Raw genomic sequence first — 17,343 nt, 5'->3', positions numbered from 1 at the left:
TACAATCAGAGGTGGAAAAGGCTTAGTGTAATTTTCAATTTGTTGTGTAATGTGGAAAGAACCAATACTTGAATGTAGATTACACGAAATGTGGGGTTTCCATCAGTACTTGGTTGGTGATTGCGGGACACCCTTTGTTATGAAAATGACCGTGAACATCTGTAACCTTGTGGCACAAGATGTGGTATATGAAAAACGTAGTCGACATGAACTGAATGAAGGAAACTACTTCTAATCTACAATGTTTAAGATAATAGTTAAGAAACAAGGCAAAACAGAAGTCAACTTTGATAGGACTAGGAGAGACTAAATATGAAATCAGAGTTTTCGGTTGTCCAAAAATTTTGCAGAATCAAAGTTAGTGCAGTACGTGACGGCAACGAAGACAAAGTCAGATTTTGAGGCCGGCCATCCCAAGATGCTGCCTTGGCGTTCAAGTTGTTATCTTGAATTTTGGTTCATTGCTCATATACTATGACTTCCTTCGTATCCGAGGTTGTGCTCTTAAATTTATTTTGTACGGAAACAAAAAATGAAATTCTATTGTACTGAAAGACTGAATCTACTAAGCTTGTGCAACTATTATAATATGCTCATTCGTTTGTAAATGCAGGCCGACAGCTATCTCATTCAATTAAACTAGATGAGACAGAGGTCACTATGATAAATTATTGTTGTGACACTCTTGGAACTAGTTTACTATTATCACTACATGGAATTCATACTTGGAAGCCCTCGTTCCCTGCAAGCATAATAGGCACGTTCCCGTTTACACTATCTTAGTGTGTTTAGATTCCCACTACGTATTACTGTTTGCTGTATTTTGTTTTACTGTAACAATCCATGCCTGAAATTTTACTGTACAATCACTTTGCCTAAAATTAATTAATCAGAGCAAACTGCACGTTTGGTGTTGCATGCAGGAAGGTAAGTCTGGAAAGAGAGCCAACTTATTGGGTCAAGTACGCAGGTATATAGCAAGGAAGCATTCTATCCGTACATACTAAAAAGCTTTGCCCTACAAAGAATGACTCTAATGAGCAGCAAAGAATAACCAGCAATTTAAGTAATGCATCAATAGTCCTGAACTCCTCATTTAGTAGTACTACTGTCCTACTGCTTAGTGCAATCGTCACTAACGAGAGATGAAGCCTCTGACCAACAAGCAATCTTTGTTTCCACCACTTTGGTCATCTTCTACTTCTTCTTCAGTGTTGATACTAGTGCTTGTAGCTCTCGCTTGCACGCTAGGTGTTACCAGCTGTTCCTTTTCATGGTCATGGAGAGTCGGTAATATACTGAGTACCGACTACTCCTCATCACTAGCTTTCTCAACAAAATCAAGGCCTGATTCTCAAGTAATACATGAAGAACCTGCAACAGAAGCTCATCCTATTGTCCGTCCTTCATCAAATGATTCAGAATCAAATGAAACAGTACAACTTCCCCCCAATCAAAATGTGAGAATATCTCTTCATTTTCATGTCCATTCAACTACATAACTTCAGTGTCTTTCTTCAAGTTCAGATGTATTAATTGTCTTCTGATTTTTCCTTTTGTGTTGTTTACAGCAGATAGAGAAACAAGAGGTAGTATTGAATGAAAAAGATTCTGGGGAAAACAGCGTTTCTGTTGCATCTGAGACAATAGCTATAAAGAGATATAGCAGATTAGAGAAACTTGAAGCAAGTTTGGCTGGAGTTCGGGCTTCCATAAGAGAAGCTGCTCGAGTTAGAAATCTCAGTTCTACTCATAAAGATCTAGACTATGTTCCTCAAGGTCCAATATACAGAAATGCAAATGCTTTTCACAGGTAATAGCATATAGCTAGTACGTGATTGTTAAGCTAGATTTGGCTATTTCTAAACATATATCTGTTTCATCTGTATTAACTCTCAAGTCCAATTTTTGCATGTAACAATGTATACTACTGCTCGTAAAATAACTAATCAAAGTGACTGGTAGATCATAATGTATACAACGTCTATCGTCCATAACTCACCACATTATTACCATGTAAGATGGAGGATCATGAAAGAAGAATGTTGTTTATATTAGTTAAACATTAGTTAAAATTTCCTAAACGGTTCTTAACATGAGATGTAAATGTGGTACAACTAGTTTCATTACTATTTAGTGATTGGTATTAAGTATAAACAAAAAAATTACACTGAATTAAAAGTAAATAAAAATGCTGCAGGAGTTACTTGGAGATGGAAAAGCTGTTCAAGATATATGTATATCAAGAAGGAGATCCACCCATATTTCATAATGGTCCATGCAAGAGTATATATTCTACAGAAGGAAGATTCATTCATGAAATGGAAATGGATAATACATATAGAACCACAAATCCAGATGATGCCCTTGTTTATTTTCTCCCATTCAGTGTGGTCATGTTGGTTCAGTACCTCTATGTGGCCGAGTCCCATGACACTGAGTCCATTGGTCGTACTGTTGTTGACTATGTCAATGTCATCTCCGATAAACATCCCTTTTGGAATCGAAGCCTTGGTGCTGATCACTTTATGCTTTCCTGTCACGATTGGGTAACGATTCCTATCACCATAATATTCCCACACAAACGTTTCCGTCTCTCATTCTTCATATACAGTTGTTATATTCCTAAGCAGACATTAAGATTTTGTGTATCGTAGTAATTCGTTGTTTATCATAGCTTGCAATGCAAGTAAGATTTTGCATATAAATTGACTCAAACTTGTCTTTCTATCTATAGGGCCCTCGAACGTCTTCTTATGTTCCTCAGCTATACCACAAGTCCATAAGAGTATTATGCAATGCAAACACATCCGAAGGATTCAATCCTTCTAAAGATGTATCATTTCCAGAAATCCATCTCCGGACTGGCGAAACCAAAGGACTTCTCGGTGGTCTCTCCCCCTCTCGCAGATCAATTCTCGCCTTCTTCGCAGGCCGCCTACATGGTCACATAAGGTACATGCTCTTAAATGAATGGAAAGAAAGAGATCAAGACGTGCAAGTTTATGACCAACTCCCCCAGGGAGTATCCTACGAGTCAAAGTTAAAGCAGAGCAAGTTCTGCCTGTGCCCCAGCGGTTACGAAGTAGCAAGCCCAAGAATTGTGGAAGCTATCTACGCAGAATGTGTGCCGGTGTTGATTTCGGATAACTATGTTCCACCATTCAGTGATGTTTTAGAGTGGAAGTCATTTTCAGTCCAAGTAAAAGTGAAGGATATACCAAATATCAAAACAATACTAATGGGAATATCTCAGAGTCAGTACCTGAGAATGCATAGGAGAGTGAGGTTGGTGCAGAGACATTTTGTGGTGAATGGACCTTCCAAAAGATATGATGTTTTCAACATGATTGTTCATTCTATCTGGCTTAGGAGGCTGAATATCCGCGTTGAGGATCAAGTCAAATAGAAACTAATACAATGTTTTCCACTCAGAGCTCAACCTTTCTGCAGTCTTACCAAGATATGGGAGAAAATAATACAAGAATATTAGATTGCTCTCTTTTCTTTTTCATTTTTCACACCAATTACTAGCAAAAATACATATATTTTATCTGACGCATGGTCAGAGAAACAAGAGCAAGAAATCGGTGGTTCGGCGTCTCAGCCCGGAGTTAGATACGGAGCTAGAGATGACTCTGGCGGAGCTGTTGAGTGCGCAGGTGGCCACAGGCCGGGTCAGTGCACACGGCTTTGGGGCGGATTCGGGGTTGGTGTTGGAGGTCCAAGCCTGGAGGATGAGGTAATTGAGGTATGATTTCCTAGCCTAGCTAGGAAAGATCCTCTCACATTTTTTCTTTCGACGTCACTAACATTGAGAGCACGCAAATTGATGCCATGTGCTTGATGTGTTAGTGTTTTCTTGTCACTAGTTTAGACTTGAGGGAGTAACTATACTTTAGCTTTGCTTTAATTTTTCCGTTTTCGTTTCGGACGTTTCAGACTTTGATCTGTATAATAAATGCAGAGAGAGTCATGTATATCATAGCGTAGTAGTGCAAGTACCAACAACACAACAGATACCCAGTGTTGAAGGAAAAATTCTAGCCTTTTTAAGTCTCTACAAGGAAACTCGGCTTTGGTTTGATGGTCCACTAGACTATGAATTGGATGGCCCAAAAAACCTTGGTGGCTGCACAAGGAAGAACAAGTGCCGACTATTGTTGAGAAGCTTATTCGGAAGATTTTCTTCGGTGTCTAACGAGCCCAGTCATATGAATATTTACTGTGTTAATAACCGTCTCTTTTTTCAGTTTTTTGGGTTATGCGGATTATCATCAGGGCATTTGATTGGGTTGCTACAGAAGGTTCCAGGTATATGAGCAATGGCGGATCTAGGATTATAATCTATGGATGGCTTCAAATTTGGCCGAAATCCAAAAAACTTTTTTGACAATGTACACAAAAGATGGAATTCAACCATACAATGTGCACAAAACTTCACCTCATGATTTTCAAAACTGAATTATAAATAAGGTAAACATACTTCAAAATTCAATTTAATGCAATAAGGTAAACACAACTACATAAACTAATCATATAGAATCAATCAAATTGAAATTGGAATAGGCGAATAGGAATCAATCAAATTGAAATTGTAATAGGTGAATCTGTGAATAACAGTACCTGAAAGATCAAAGATTAGAGTAATTGAGTGAAATACTGAGTGATTGAGTGAAGGTGAAGAACAAAAGAAGGCGGATCATCGCGATCACCCATTCACCCTAGTCACAAAAGGACATCTCGCCAAGTCGTCATCTTCATGTGTCACAATTCGCAAAAGAAATGGAGAATGCGCACTCTTCTTCATATGTGCGTGCCTTAGGTTTTTTTTTTTCTTGAGCTAGTATTAATGTAGTAATTTTTTTAGGCTCTAAAAATCTGCATGGGCTCCAGCCCGAGTAAGCCCTGGGCTGAATCCGCCCACTGTATATGGGCCGTCAGTTTACCGGAGGTCAGGGCTCTATGGTTATATAGAGGATTCCAGTGCAACATATAAGCCAAAATCTCACTCCTGCAACTAGGGGTGGGCACGGGACGGGGCTCATCCCACGTCTCGTCCCACTCTTTTGAATCGGGACGGGATCGGGACGGAACGAGGGTTTTTAAGAATGCATCACACTCAGGATTAATCCCGGTTGGGACGGGACGGGATCGGGACGGGATCGGGACAGGACGGGACAAATCCCACCTTCCTATAAAGTTAAATAAAAACCTATATTTTTACTTTTTCATTAACAAAATAACATTTAATAATGTAATTTTAACAAAAAAATACATATTATGTTCATAATATTATAATTTACCATTATTATTTGAATTGATATAATTTTGGAGTTATTAAAAATATAAATTAATTTCATTTTAATACAAATATATAAGAATTTTTAAGTTTTCATTAAAGGTGGGACGAGACGGGACGAAACGGGATAGAAATTATTCGTCCCACGTCCCATCCTACTATTATGAAACGGGACGGGACGAACGTTTTTAGACCTCCGTCCCGTCCCGTCCCTACGAATTTCAGGACGGGATCGGGATTTCCGTTTTTTATGCCCACCCCTACCTGCAACGAGATCATTCATTCATGGTTTGAAGAATATAAGACTTGATAGTTTGGACCAAGCTGTTATTAGAGACACTCCATCATGTACTATATTTCTTCAGGACTTTGCAGATTCTGCTCATGAACTCATCACCTGCTTGCCCTGCAAACACCATTATCATATCAATTGCATTGTCCTGTGACTGGAGATCAATCACCTTTGCCCCTATTGCCGATACCCGACGCCAACTCTGGAAGCTGGCCACCCATTAACAGATGAATGCTACAGAAAATTAATTGTCAACTTGCTCAACTAGGAGGATCCCTGAATTATATATGACTCAAAAGGCACGTACTGTTGGATGAGTTCATATCTTTCAGACTATATTTTCCTCTGCTCAAGTCCTTTATTTTATTCTAGTTATTAATCACAGGTTAGTCCTGCTTTGTTGAGGGAAAGAATTTGTGTTAATTGTGACACTTATGGCTTTGAGTTTAACTGCATTTTCCATATCAAATTTATTCTCTTATCGAGTTTTTATTGTAGATTAGAATGCCGTGAATATAACCAACTATGTAGCAGTTTGAAGAATCTCATAACGAGGAGGATTGAGAAGTGATGGGTGAATGTCAACACAGGAAGCTTTATAAGACTCTTTTGAACAATAAAAACCTACACTCCTGAAAATGCAGAGTTCAACCATGATTGTGAAACCTTAAGCAGACCTTAAGCTTTTGTGTATCGTAGTAATTCGTTGTTTATCATAGCTTGCAATGCAAGTAAGATTTTCGCATTTGAGTCGATTCAAACTTGTCTTTCTTTTATAGGGGCCTCGAACGCCTTCTTATGTTCCTCAGCTATACCACAAGTCCATCTGAGTATTATGCAATGCAAAGTTGGAAACACATCAGCAGGATTCGATCCTTCCAAAGACGTGTCATTTCCAGAAATCCATCTCCAAACTGGCGAAACCAAGGGACTTTTTGGTGGTCTCTCGCCGGTCAAGTCCCTTCATTATGATGATGAGCCTCTTGCTTAATCTTGTTTATTTTCAGTCCAAAGGCAAATTAAGTTCATACTCGTGCAACTTAAGGCCTAGTTTGGTTTGCGGAGAGGAAAGTAATTCCTTGGTATTTCCCATGAGAAGGGAAATGAAATTTCCCCAACTGTGGTGTTTGGTTACACGAGAAAAATCATCAAGTTGTAAAATAATGTAATAAAATAATGGATTGTGAGTAATAGATGCATGGAAAGAAGATGAGAAAGTAATTCCATTGGATTTTGGATAGAGCCATTTTCCTTCCTTTTTTCCCTTCCATCAGGAAAGTAATTCCTCGACGCAGGAATGGAACCGTTTTTCTTTCCCATGGTTACTTTCCAGTGAAACAAACGAGGCCTAAGTTTATACTCGAGATTCTGGCAAATGACTACAAGAAATGCAGGATATTCATAATCAGACAACTTACAGCATGAAAGAGTATACTGCAGTACCAGAATGTGAAGCTACCACCAGCCCAAGACTACGTTGTATCCCAATTGTGGATGATGCTAGACCTGATAGGATGGCGAATACTGAAAGTTGGAGAATACAATGAACAGCACGAAATAAAAGTATTGCGACATCTGACTGGAATAATGTAAAATATACCATCACATTGAGAACTGTAATATATTCATCCTGCTAAAGAGGATTATCCCAATCATACAGACCCATCAGAGCTAAATGGTACATACCAAATCAAAATAATGATGGGCACAGTACAACTAGATAATAGTGTCCAAAAATGAGTGGAGAAATAAAATTCTAAAAGGACAAACAAAAATTGAATGGAAGAATATATGATTAAGTTCAAGTATGCCTTGAATCCATCCATTGCGATACTGGGCAAGCCGTAACAACCTGATAGGAAATGTAATCTTCTATGTACACAATACCCATTCTCTTTATCTAAAGATTCTACTTGAAAACTCATGAAGGGGGGAAGACAGACTGCACCCACCAAGAATATAAATCATCAATAAACCATCAGTCCGAGATCTAATAGTATTTGCCTCCTGATGACCCAGGTGGTGGAGGTGGCAACCGATTAGGAGTACGTCGGCTTCCAGAGTTTGAACCGCCACTAACATCACCATTTTGGGCTGGATCGCTATAGTGTCGACTATGGCCATTGGATGAAGATCTAGATAATGAACGGTCAACTGGACCATTGGCAGCGGCATCAAATGCAGATCTCCAGTCATCACCTGATGAGCTGCTAATTCTTGGGGTATTTTCTGCAATATTTCAGCATACAATTCAGTGGAAGAGGTGGAAGAGTAACACTTAGCACATGACTGCTGTATGCAAGTCACAGCTTACAAGAAAAACATGAGCACTTAATTTAATACATCATGAGCACTTCATAAAGCAACTTTTGGATCTGAAAATGCCACTATTTAAAGTAAAGCTCTGAACTACATACCAGTTGAACCATTGGACCAGCCAGAGGCAGCAGCCGCTCGGTTGTCATGAATGCTGAGTTGGCGTGTTAGCTTGGAGAGGAGAGACGACTGTTTCTGGTATTTTTCTCTTCGTCGCTTTACATTACCATCCTCCATAAGCAATTCTTCAATCCTTGCTGTGCTTTGACCGCTATACACATGAATAAAATCGAATAATATATTAGTGAGAATAATTTCATACACCAATCCAGCAAGTCAAAACTTTGTCCCCCATTGAAATAACAAAAGAAAAATCACTACATAAACAAAAGAGCAAAATACAAAAAAAAAAAAATATATATATATATATATATCAAACGAACCTGATAGAGCTATATAACTGATTCAACATGTCTTCCTTGGCCTTTTCGACTTGGCAAAGAACAACTGCCTGCTCAAACAAATCACATCACGTTCAAAACACTTTCTTAATGGCTGATACTCGGACTTAAAGCACCAAGCTGAGATTGCAAGCCTACCTTAGGAACATTAGCAGCCAAACTATTCAAAACGGCTTCAACGTAACCCCTAACTTCTTGGGACATCCACCGGAGTTCTTCTTCCGGGTCAGCAGGTCTTCGAGTCATAGTATCCTGAAAAAACAAGACATAACAACTCCCAAACTTTAGAAATAGAAAATCAAGGATATGTGCGCTTACATACAGTGGTATATTGATACTTTAGAATGAGTATATGAATACGGCATATGGAAGATACCAAAAGAATGAAGCATTGGAATAAGGACCATTTTTCATTAGTAATTTAATAAAAATCAAACGCAACATTTTAATCACAACTACAAAAGTGACAAAAGCAAGAAACTCACAAGGGAACCGTCAGAAAGACTCTGTCGCATTGTGGGACCACCCTCAGTAGGTGCACCCCTTGGTGCTCCTTTAACAGGTTGGATAACCTTAGAAATCTTATTTATCCACTCAACCTTGTCTGCTACAGTCTCAGCTTTCAACACAACAGAACTATGTGCTGCAAAACAAATGAAAATCAAGTTGATAATGAACATGTGCAGAGGGACCAGGCACTTTAATTTCCACATAACCACAAGAATCGGAGAAAGGGACATACCTTTCAGAACAGTTTTGTACGGAACCTTGGTAGTAAACTTAAATGCAAGACTAGGCGCTTTTTCTGGCCCATTTGCTTTCTTATCCTTCGAACTTTTTGATGGGGCAGGTTCTTCTTCTTCAATCTCTTCAATATTACATTCCTGTAAAAAATAAATATGAGCTTAATTACATCAAAAACACATGCAGAACCTCAATAAGTTCAAATCAGTTTTAACATGTGTGATCATATGTTCAATGTGGTTCATTGACAGATACACCAAGAAGATGAATTGAATTGATCAATCATGTTTCTCACATTGTTAAACTAACATTAACAATAACACTTGTAGTATCTGATGTAGGGGAACTATGTTCTGAGAACATCATAATTTAAAAAAAAAACTTTCGAAGGACTACTCAACACATGAACTTTATACTATGTACTACCCCCCATATATTACTCTAGGCAACTTCCTATGCAATTGAACCTTAAATGATGACAATGCATAATAAAATTCCCTACATCCTAAAATTGGAGACATGTAGATTCCTTATATAAGATAGAGGGATAAGGCGTGAAGAATACCTCAAGGGTGATGACACCGCGAAAATGTCTTTCCTCTTGTTTTTTGGTGTAACCAAGCTGTGAATCATAGAAGAGGTTAGAGTATATCCCACCAATAACAATTTGCAAGAGTAAACACTTGGGAACATTGACAACTTGCCAGAGTAAACACATCTCATTACAAAATAACCGACTGCCAAATTAATGCGAGAGAGAGAGAGAGAGAGAGAGAGAGAGAGAGAGAGAGAGAGAATTTTCAGTAGACGAAAACTACAGCAGGCAGGTGCCTAACTAAGAAAGCTGCAAATTTGCACATTAGGGTAGGTAGTGCTAATATTTTTTTTCCTTTCCTTCACCAAGGAGAAATATGTTGCTTCTAAAATAAATTACTACATGGAAGAACAAAAGTGTGATCTGTATAAGACTTGGGAGGCTCTACGGTTAAACTTTATCTCTAACAGCTAATTAGTAAGGTCTGACAAATTTACTTAGTGACCAACTTTCTATAGGTCTTGCTAAGTTCTTAAAAACTTGAGTAAGATAAATGTTAGTCTCTAAAATACAAAGCTGGTACAGATGAAGGGGCAACTCTTAAAATTGGATTTTTAAATGGGCAGTACAAAAAATAAAGATGTTTTGTCAATAATCCAATAACCTCCATTTACTTGTTAAAATACCACCAAAAAGGATAGTAAAATAAAAATATTTCCTTGCAATCTTTATGTTCCGTGCACATTAAATGTATGTAATCACTTGTTGTGTTAAATGCATAATTATATGGAGCAACAAACCTTTGTACCTACTTATCCCATTATATATTAGATTTAGGTGTAGTTATTACATACCTTTCCAGTCTTCTCATTCAGAACAAACCATCGCTTGTTCCACTCATTACTTTTGGCGCTCTTTTTGTATAAAAATCCTACAAATAGTTAAGTCACAGCAGTCACTAATAAAACTTGACATTGCGATGATAAGTAAATGCATAACCAAGTAACATTTTCAAATAGCCATGAGAATGAGAACGTACGTGTCTAAATTTTCTAGAAATGCATAAGTATGGTATGCTTTATCAATGAACTCTGATCCTAGAAATCTTAGTTTTTAAAATAGCAGACATATAATACAAGAGACAAGAAGTTTCCTCTAAAATCTAGACAACTTCACATATCGTAAGGAAAACAGTTGATGCACACCTGCTGTTATTTCCCCTTCAGGACCTGCGGTCTTCAAACCAGATGCTTCAGGGACTTCTTTCTCCTCCTTGCTAAATTTATCCTTCAATGATTTCAGGGTTCCACCTGATTGTTGAGTCCCTGTTTGAGGACTACTTGCCTAAAACAGGACAAAACTGTAAGCACAGGCAAGTAGAGTATATAATTGATGTCTGTGATAGCCAAATTCGCATACTCTGTTCGTTATTGATTGCTCTGCCTCTTGACCTTTCTTTGAGGATCGAGTTTTCATATCTTCCTCTCTACGCTGCCTCTCCATCCTGCCATAGACCAGCAATTGATTATTCAAGAAATAAACTCATATATAAATATATAATCCAAAAGATTGTCCATTTAATACAAACGTTTATGCAGGAACATAACATAACCCTTCAAACCTTGTGCAGAAGTGCACACAACACCTACTCTTAAACTGTATGGGAATTGGAATGCTCATTTGAATATGCAGCAAACTGATAAATGTACCAAAATATTGGTATTGGCACTATTTTTGCAAAGTACAAAAAAAAATAGAGACTACCTCCTCTGTACCAAGCGAATAAAATGTTGAGGAGGCACAAAAGCACGCTCCATATCAACTAGTGCAACCACAAATTTCTTTGCATCGGTCTTGAACACATCTAATGCACCAGTCGCAATGGCCACGACCTTCAAATTAATGAAAGACGAATAATCAGGCAAAACAGAATATTCTAAGATTAAAAAAAGTGGCAGAATATTGAGCTATCATACCTCCCTCTTGAAAGGAGGGTATCTTCCAAGACCTGGAGTAGCATTTGCAGCCGCAGATACTATATCTACCAGAACACGGTGCACCTATATGACCAATCAGCCATGGGTATCTTGTAAGTCAATGTCCATATATTGAGAGAGCAGAGCAGCAAAGGGATGACTTTAATTGTAGGTCTAACCCCTAAGAGCATGCATACCCAACACTGATGTATGTCATAATCAACAAAAGGAGTTCATTAAGCATGTTGTATTCAGACTAAAGCCAAACGGTGTGGACCAAATGATGCTCTAACACAATGCATAAATCTTAACAGAGTTAAGTCTATTCCAGTACCATTAAAAAAAGTCACATTTCCAGCTTAAGGAATAGAAATTAATGGAAGAAGGAAAGGATAAATTTATGAGAAAATGAAAAACAATAAGGTATAAGAAATTCAGACTCATAGATAGCAAGTATTTACCTCATCAACACAAAGGCGTGATGGTTCCTTTGCAAGCTCTAGGACACCTTTAATTAATGACCTCAAACCTTTTTCAGGAGATATGAGATAAGGCTGATAACCATCTGCTTCCAACACAATCTGATAAACCACCATCACACAAGAAAAGGTCATGAGAATTCAAAAGAATATTGAATATGAGAGTAACACAAGAAAAGACAGACACACCATACCCTCTTAACATTGTTGATATCAAAATGTCGATCCAATGGAAGTTGCTTTATTCTGTTGGGAAAATTTCCTTCGAAACTTGAAACAATTTTCCAACCAGAACCCTAAAACAAGTTTACAATGGCAGACGAGAAAAACAGTTACAGTACATTCCATGATAATCAAAGAAATCAGCAATATTATAAAACTAGATAGTACAAACTCTTTTAAAAAAAACCCACATATAAAGCAAAGACCCTCTTATTTACAGATGAATTCTACTATTCTAACATGACACCAGTATCCAGAAGGTAAGTAAACACCGAAGGAGTGAACTCTGAGATATCAACCTAGTTTCAAACAAGGTGTCTAGGGTCATAAAGGATCATAAAAGCTATATATACTTCTGCAGATGTGCATCTCTGGGAAGGATAATCTCCTTTTGCCCCTTCAGCCTTTCTTCATAAAATTTTAGATTACTTGATTTGTATTTCACAATGATAAATTTGAGAAAGAAAAATTACGGAACAAATATATTAGGCAAATATGAGAGACCATTTTAGGAAATTAACTCACCTCACCAGATGTAATGTGAAGGAGAAACTTATCCTCAAATTCACGACAAAGCTCCAAAGCAAGAGATCTAGTACCTTCAGCACTCTGTACCATGGAGGCACCAAGCTTTACCAACTCATCCTGAACTATTTGGGACTTCCCTTGTAACCTGAAAAACATATGCAGGCAGTCAATTCTTACAACTCTACAAATTGAGCTACTTTAGTTGGGCACGTGCAACTTAACCAAACGAATTGACTGCCCTTGTTAAATACAGAGATTAACCACAATGATAAACCGTTTTGAGGGATGTCAAATGCAGGCATAGAAGTATAAGAACATATAACCAGTTCAAAAATGAAACAGAACACAACAAAAAATATAAGCAGGAATCAAGAAATGTTACCCAGAAAGGAGGTTTGGAAGCCGGACTTTCATGCGACTGCGAATTTGCTGGGCCAAAGCATCCACTAGTGCTATTCTACCTAGCTTACTTTGAGGAGCCCCAGTCAGAATGGACTTAAGACTTTCACTTTCAGCCCTCCAAGCAGTTTCCAAAGAATTCTCAGAACCAGACTGCGCTGAAGCTATCGAAACTGATTGACCTATCAGAGCAACCCATGGAATATCAGATGCTCTTGATGGACCCTGATTTAAGAGCAGAGCTTGGACTGCAGCAAGTGCTTTCGAATCTGAAGCGGCTTGGTCTATCTTACTAATTACTCCAACGGTTCTTGTACCTGTAATCGACAATTACAGTCCTTCAATCACTTAAGCACCAAAATAACAAACAAAGACTAAAAGAATGAGGGGAAAATAAAAAAATAAAAAACTTAGGGTTGCACTAAGGTCAAGTATAGCAAAGCCTGTATGGAACAGATATTGTAATTATTATATTCTACAATCTGCATTCTAAGCACCAGCCCCACCCCCAAAAAAAAAAAACAGGGGGCCATTTGTAAAACCAAAAGGGTCTGAGCAATGGTTTACCATCTCCATCATATTCCTTGACAGCTCTGAGGGCTTTAGAGGAAGCAACTTCAGGTGCTTGTGATGCAGGTATTATAACCAGCAAAATTGCATCATTGTGCTCCGCATATTCACTCAGCTACAAAAAAGGACCATTAAAACCAAGTTAAATCGTATCACATAGTCATTCAACAAAAAAATATCAAGATCTAAAAAGCAAAACTTACCATAGACTCATCCGCACTCCGTTGATCAAGCCCGGGTAAATCAATCAATTTGAGAGGAGGGGCTGTGTGATAAAGTCACGTCAGAAACAGTATTCAAATTTAATTATTAATTGCCCAGTACCTAGACTAAATTCCAACTATCAATAATGAACTAACCGGTACTTGTCCGCAGTTTCAAGTAAATTTCATCTCGGCCTCTGCCTGAGGAACTCTTACTCAGTCTATCTTGCAGAGAATGCCGTAAAGCACCTGCAGGACAACATAAATCAGAGAAAATCTCATTACAATTATATGTTTAGACCAGAAGAATGATAACATCACAATATACTTTTAACATCTCGAAGCACACTCTAGCAATATGGTTGTGAGACATAAAGGCTTCAGCAAGGTACCAGCCCGACAGCTCTTGGATGCCATTCAAAATTCTAAAACCATATTAATTATTATCAAAGGCCTTCAAGAGTTTTTCCTAATGTTGACAAAATATGTGAGCAGAAGTAAAAACATGATTTAAATTAAAGAGAGAACATAAATGAAGTGACTTACTTGCAGAAACTTGCTGGGATTTATTGTCAATCTGCAATACTATGGATTTGCTGTTCAATGAACTGTCCCTCTGTAAATCAATGCTGATTGGAGCTCGAGTAGCACCATTCTCACCAGTTGGCTGGAGAAACAAACCTTGAAAATCAGAAAAAGCTATTCACCGGACACGGAAATACATGAAATTGGTATGTCCTACTTACCAAAACAGGATGTCCAATTAAGCTGTTTAGAACAGCTGATTTACCTGCACCCTGTAAAACCAAAGACAAGACTGTATGAACATTCCAGCAATTAAAGGGAGTAAAGAGAAATGCAAGACAAGAGTCTCCCCAATCTATCAATAACATGGGATACAAGGGCATACCAACACAACGCACATAAAAATGCAGCTGAGCACAACAGCACTAGCATACACACACATTATAAGCACGAAATGAGATCCTATATACACAATCAGAATAGAGGAAAGTAACTTGATCCAAATTCTCAGTTACATAGCAGAGTGAACGACTAGACGCAGATCTCCGAACACGTCATGGTGATTGTTCAAAAATATATAATAAGATTAACAAAACAATTCGATATTCAAATCCCGTAGTTTGGGAGCTACGCTAAGCCTTATCAAATCAGCAAGAGCAACAATTAAGATCCGAAAATACAAAGCTCAGGTTCGAAGATCGAGAGATCGAATTGGGAATGAAACCGAATCGGGGGAAAAAGGTAGCGGTTGACTTACAACATTGCCGAGAGCGACGACGTTGAGGAAAGTAGAGGAGCGGCGAGTGGAGGCGGCAGAGACATCGTCGACGTCCTCGTCGGCGAGGATGGCCTGACCTTGGCGCATAGAGTCGGAGAGCTGCAGCAACTCTTCGATCGCCTCCATGGTGGAAGTAGATCTGAGGGATCTGAGGGGCGGAGGGAAACCCTAGAAATCGGAGATCGGGGGGAATTGGGGGATTTGAAGAAGAAAGAGAGACGATGCAGTGGAAGAGGGGCTCTTCTCTCTCTCTCTCTCCTGCCGTTTTGAAATCTCTTCTCTTCTTTCTCTTCTTTCTTTTCTTTTTATTTTGAATGTTCGTTTTTTCAGCTGCTAGGCTAGGTTCCGGTGAGAAACCTTTTTCAATTTTCAATTTTGCTCCACTATTTTCTCTGCTGTTTCCTCAATTTCTAAACCTTCCCTCTTAAGTAAACAGCAGCTTAATTATAATTTGAGTCTCTTTTTTTTTTTGGTCTGAATTATCATTTGAGTCTTACTACACCATAAACCATAACAAATTGCTTTTATCATCAATGATTTTTTGTATCCAGTAACACTCAGGTTTTAGTTTTTATTCATCTATCCATTTCAAAACACACGTCGTTTCACTAATTGAGTAATGTTTAAATAGTCAACATCTTATTGTGTAATTCAATTTTCAAAAAATCAACATTTAAACTTTTTAAAACCATTCATGATTTGTTTAAGACACTATTCCTAACTTTTTAAAAATCAACATCTAATGAGTCTACATATTTTGAACCATCTATGCTTCTCATGATCATAGTTACAAATGACAACATATAGAACTAGAAAGTACTGTACAATATGATATGATACTAATGGGGAGTAGAAATATCACGCTTCACGTTGTTATAAATTTTTTAACTAATTGTAATTTTACAAAGAAATCTCTAATATCTTGTAATGGTTCATCCATACAACGTGATAAAAACTTTAAAATAATAATAATTTCAATACATTTTCGTCGAGTAATATTATTTCAACACATCACGTGATAATGTCATGAGGTGGCTCAAACCAAAAATACAGGTTAGATTTGAAATTGTCTTGACAACAATATACTAAAGCTAATATACTAAGTGCATGTCAACAATAATTTTTTACATCATAGTCTTGTTTCTAATGTGTACAAATGAGTTGGTAACTAAAATATGTCAGTGTAGATCTTAATTTACTCTCACCACATTCCTTCTCCAAAGAGGTAGAAGAAGAGAGAAAAACGGAAGAAGAAAAGGTTGGAGTGCACCGCGGCGAGTTGTATTGTATTCACTACCGTCGGTCGGTGGCTCACATTATATTTCCAATCAAAAGAGTTCAAAAATCACATTTTTGCCCCCCGATGTGGTACCAGTTTGCAGCTAGCTCTGATGGTTATGTAGTACCCAACCAATTCCCCACAAACTCGATCCTCTCTTCTTCTTCTTCTTCTTCTCCTTTTGTTCAAAACTCCAAATATTTCACGAGTCTAAATATTCACAACGTGTTGACAAAATCAAATTTATTTATCAAGTAAATTTAAATTAACCAATAATCGTATTTCATGGGTCAAACCCACGAGTCAAAAAAGAACAAAACTTCTAGACCTCAATATATGGGGTGGGGGTGACTCTGACTTTGTTCAATCAAAAGGAATTGAAAACAGTAGAAGCCTTTTTTGGATCGGACTGTCAACATTTCCCAAATGCCAGCCTAATGCAACATAGGCGTCTTTATTCTATGGAATCCATGTCGGTTTCTGGATCAAGGAAATTTCAGATTTGGATTTATGCAACATGCACACATTTTCAGTCTCTTTCAACTTTAACCTAATGGCAGCAACAACACTAGATTTCACTTTCAAACATGATGCCCGGCCCCTGCGCGCATCACAGAAGAGTGAAGATCCCAGTCGGTGATGATTACATCAGTCAACATATATAGAACATATTGCAGCATCCATCATCATATCAAATAAGTTTCAATTATCCCTAGCTAAATCAAAACTGCAAG

The 17,343-nt window shown here is 37.9% G+C and overlaps 2 protein-coding genes across 2 annotated transcripts; one reads left to right on the top strand and one right to left on the bottom strand.

Annotated features, from left to right (window-relative positions):
- The first annotated feature begins 1,100 nt into the window (after window positions 1-1,100).
- On the top strand, window positions 1,101-3,409 carry LOC126783552 (probable glycosyltransferase At5g03795). The gene is made up of 4 exons (XM_050509035.1): window positions 1,101-1,460; window positions 1,575-1,813; window positions 2,201-2,549; window positions 2,738-3,409. Exons 1-4 carry the CDS (start codon window positions 1,146-1,148, stop codon window positions 3,407-3,409), a joined length of 1,575 nt encoding a protein of 524 aa, XP_050364992.1. The 5' UTR covers window positions 1,101-1,145.
- Window positions 3,410-7,174: 3,765 nt separating this feature from the next.
- Window positions 7,175-15,713, bottom strand: LOC126782511 (dynamin-2A-like). The gene is made up of 22 exons (XM_050507768.1): window positions 15,310-15,713; window positions 14,774-14,824; window positions 14,574-14,694; window positions 14,184-14,276; window positions 14,028-14,089; window positions 13,822-13,939; window positions 13,238-13,571; window positions 12,853-13,000; window positions 12,300-12,401; window positions 12,088-12,207; window positions 11,627-11,710; window positions 11,415-11,542; window positions 11,070-11,154; window positions 10,856-10,994; window positions 10,505-10,581; window positions 9,681-9,737; window positions 9,114-9,255; window positions 8,857-9,014; window positions 8,510-8,623; window positions 8,354-8,421; window positions 8,012-8,181; window positions 7,175-7,823 (listed from the first exon to the last, which is right to left on the bottom strand). The coding sequence occupies exons 1-22, from the start codon at window positions 15,454-15,456 to the stop codon at window positions 7,585-7,587; spliced, it is 2,757 nt and encodes a 918-aa protein (XP_050363725.1). The 5' UTR covers window positions 15,457-15,713; the 3' UTR covers window positions 7,175-7,584.
- Window positions 15,714-17,343: the final 1,630 nt, after the last annotated feature.

This window comes from Argentina anserina, chromosome 2 (genome assembly GCF_933775445.1).
Source record: "Argentina anserina chromosome 2, drPotAnse1.1, whole genome shotgun sequence".
NCBI lineage: Eukaryota > Viridiplantae > Streptophyta > Magnoliopsida > Rosales > Rosaceae > Argentina > Argentina anserina.
The sequence above is the reverse complement of the archived record's forward strand: the minus strand, read 5'-3'. Positions and strand labels throughout refer to the sequence as shown.

Coding starts and splice junctions, on each gene's coding strand:
- LOC126783552 (XM_050509035.1), top strand. CDS start 1,146: ATGAAGCCTCTGACCAACAAGCAATCTTTGTTTCCACCACTTTGGTCA. Junction 1,461..1,574: donor AACTTCCCCCCAATCAAAAT/GTGAGAATATCT, acceptor TGTTTACAGCAG/ATAGAGAAACAAGAGGTAGT. Junction 2,550..2,737: donor TGCTTTCCTGTCACGATTGG/GTAACGATTCCT, acceptor TTCTATCTATAG/GGCCCTCGAACGTCTTCTTA.
- LOC126782511 (XM_050507768.1), bottom strand. CDS start 15,456: ATGGAGGCGATCGAAGAGTTGCTGCAGCTCTCCGACTCTATGCGCCAA. Junction 9,256..9,680: donor GCGGTGTCATCACCCTTGAG/GTATTCTTCACG, acceptor TATTTTTTACAG/GAATGTAATATTGAAGAGAT. Junction 9,015..9,113: donor GTACAAAACTGTTCTGAAAG/GTATGTCCCTTT, acceptor TTTGTTTTGCAG/CACATAGTTCTGTTGTGTTG.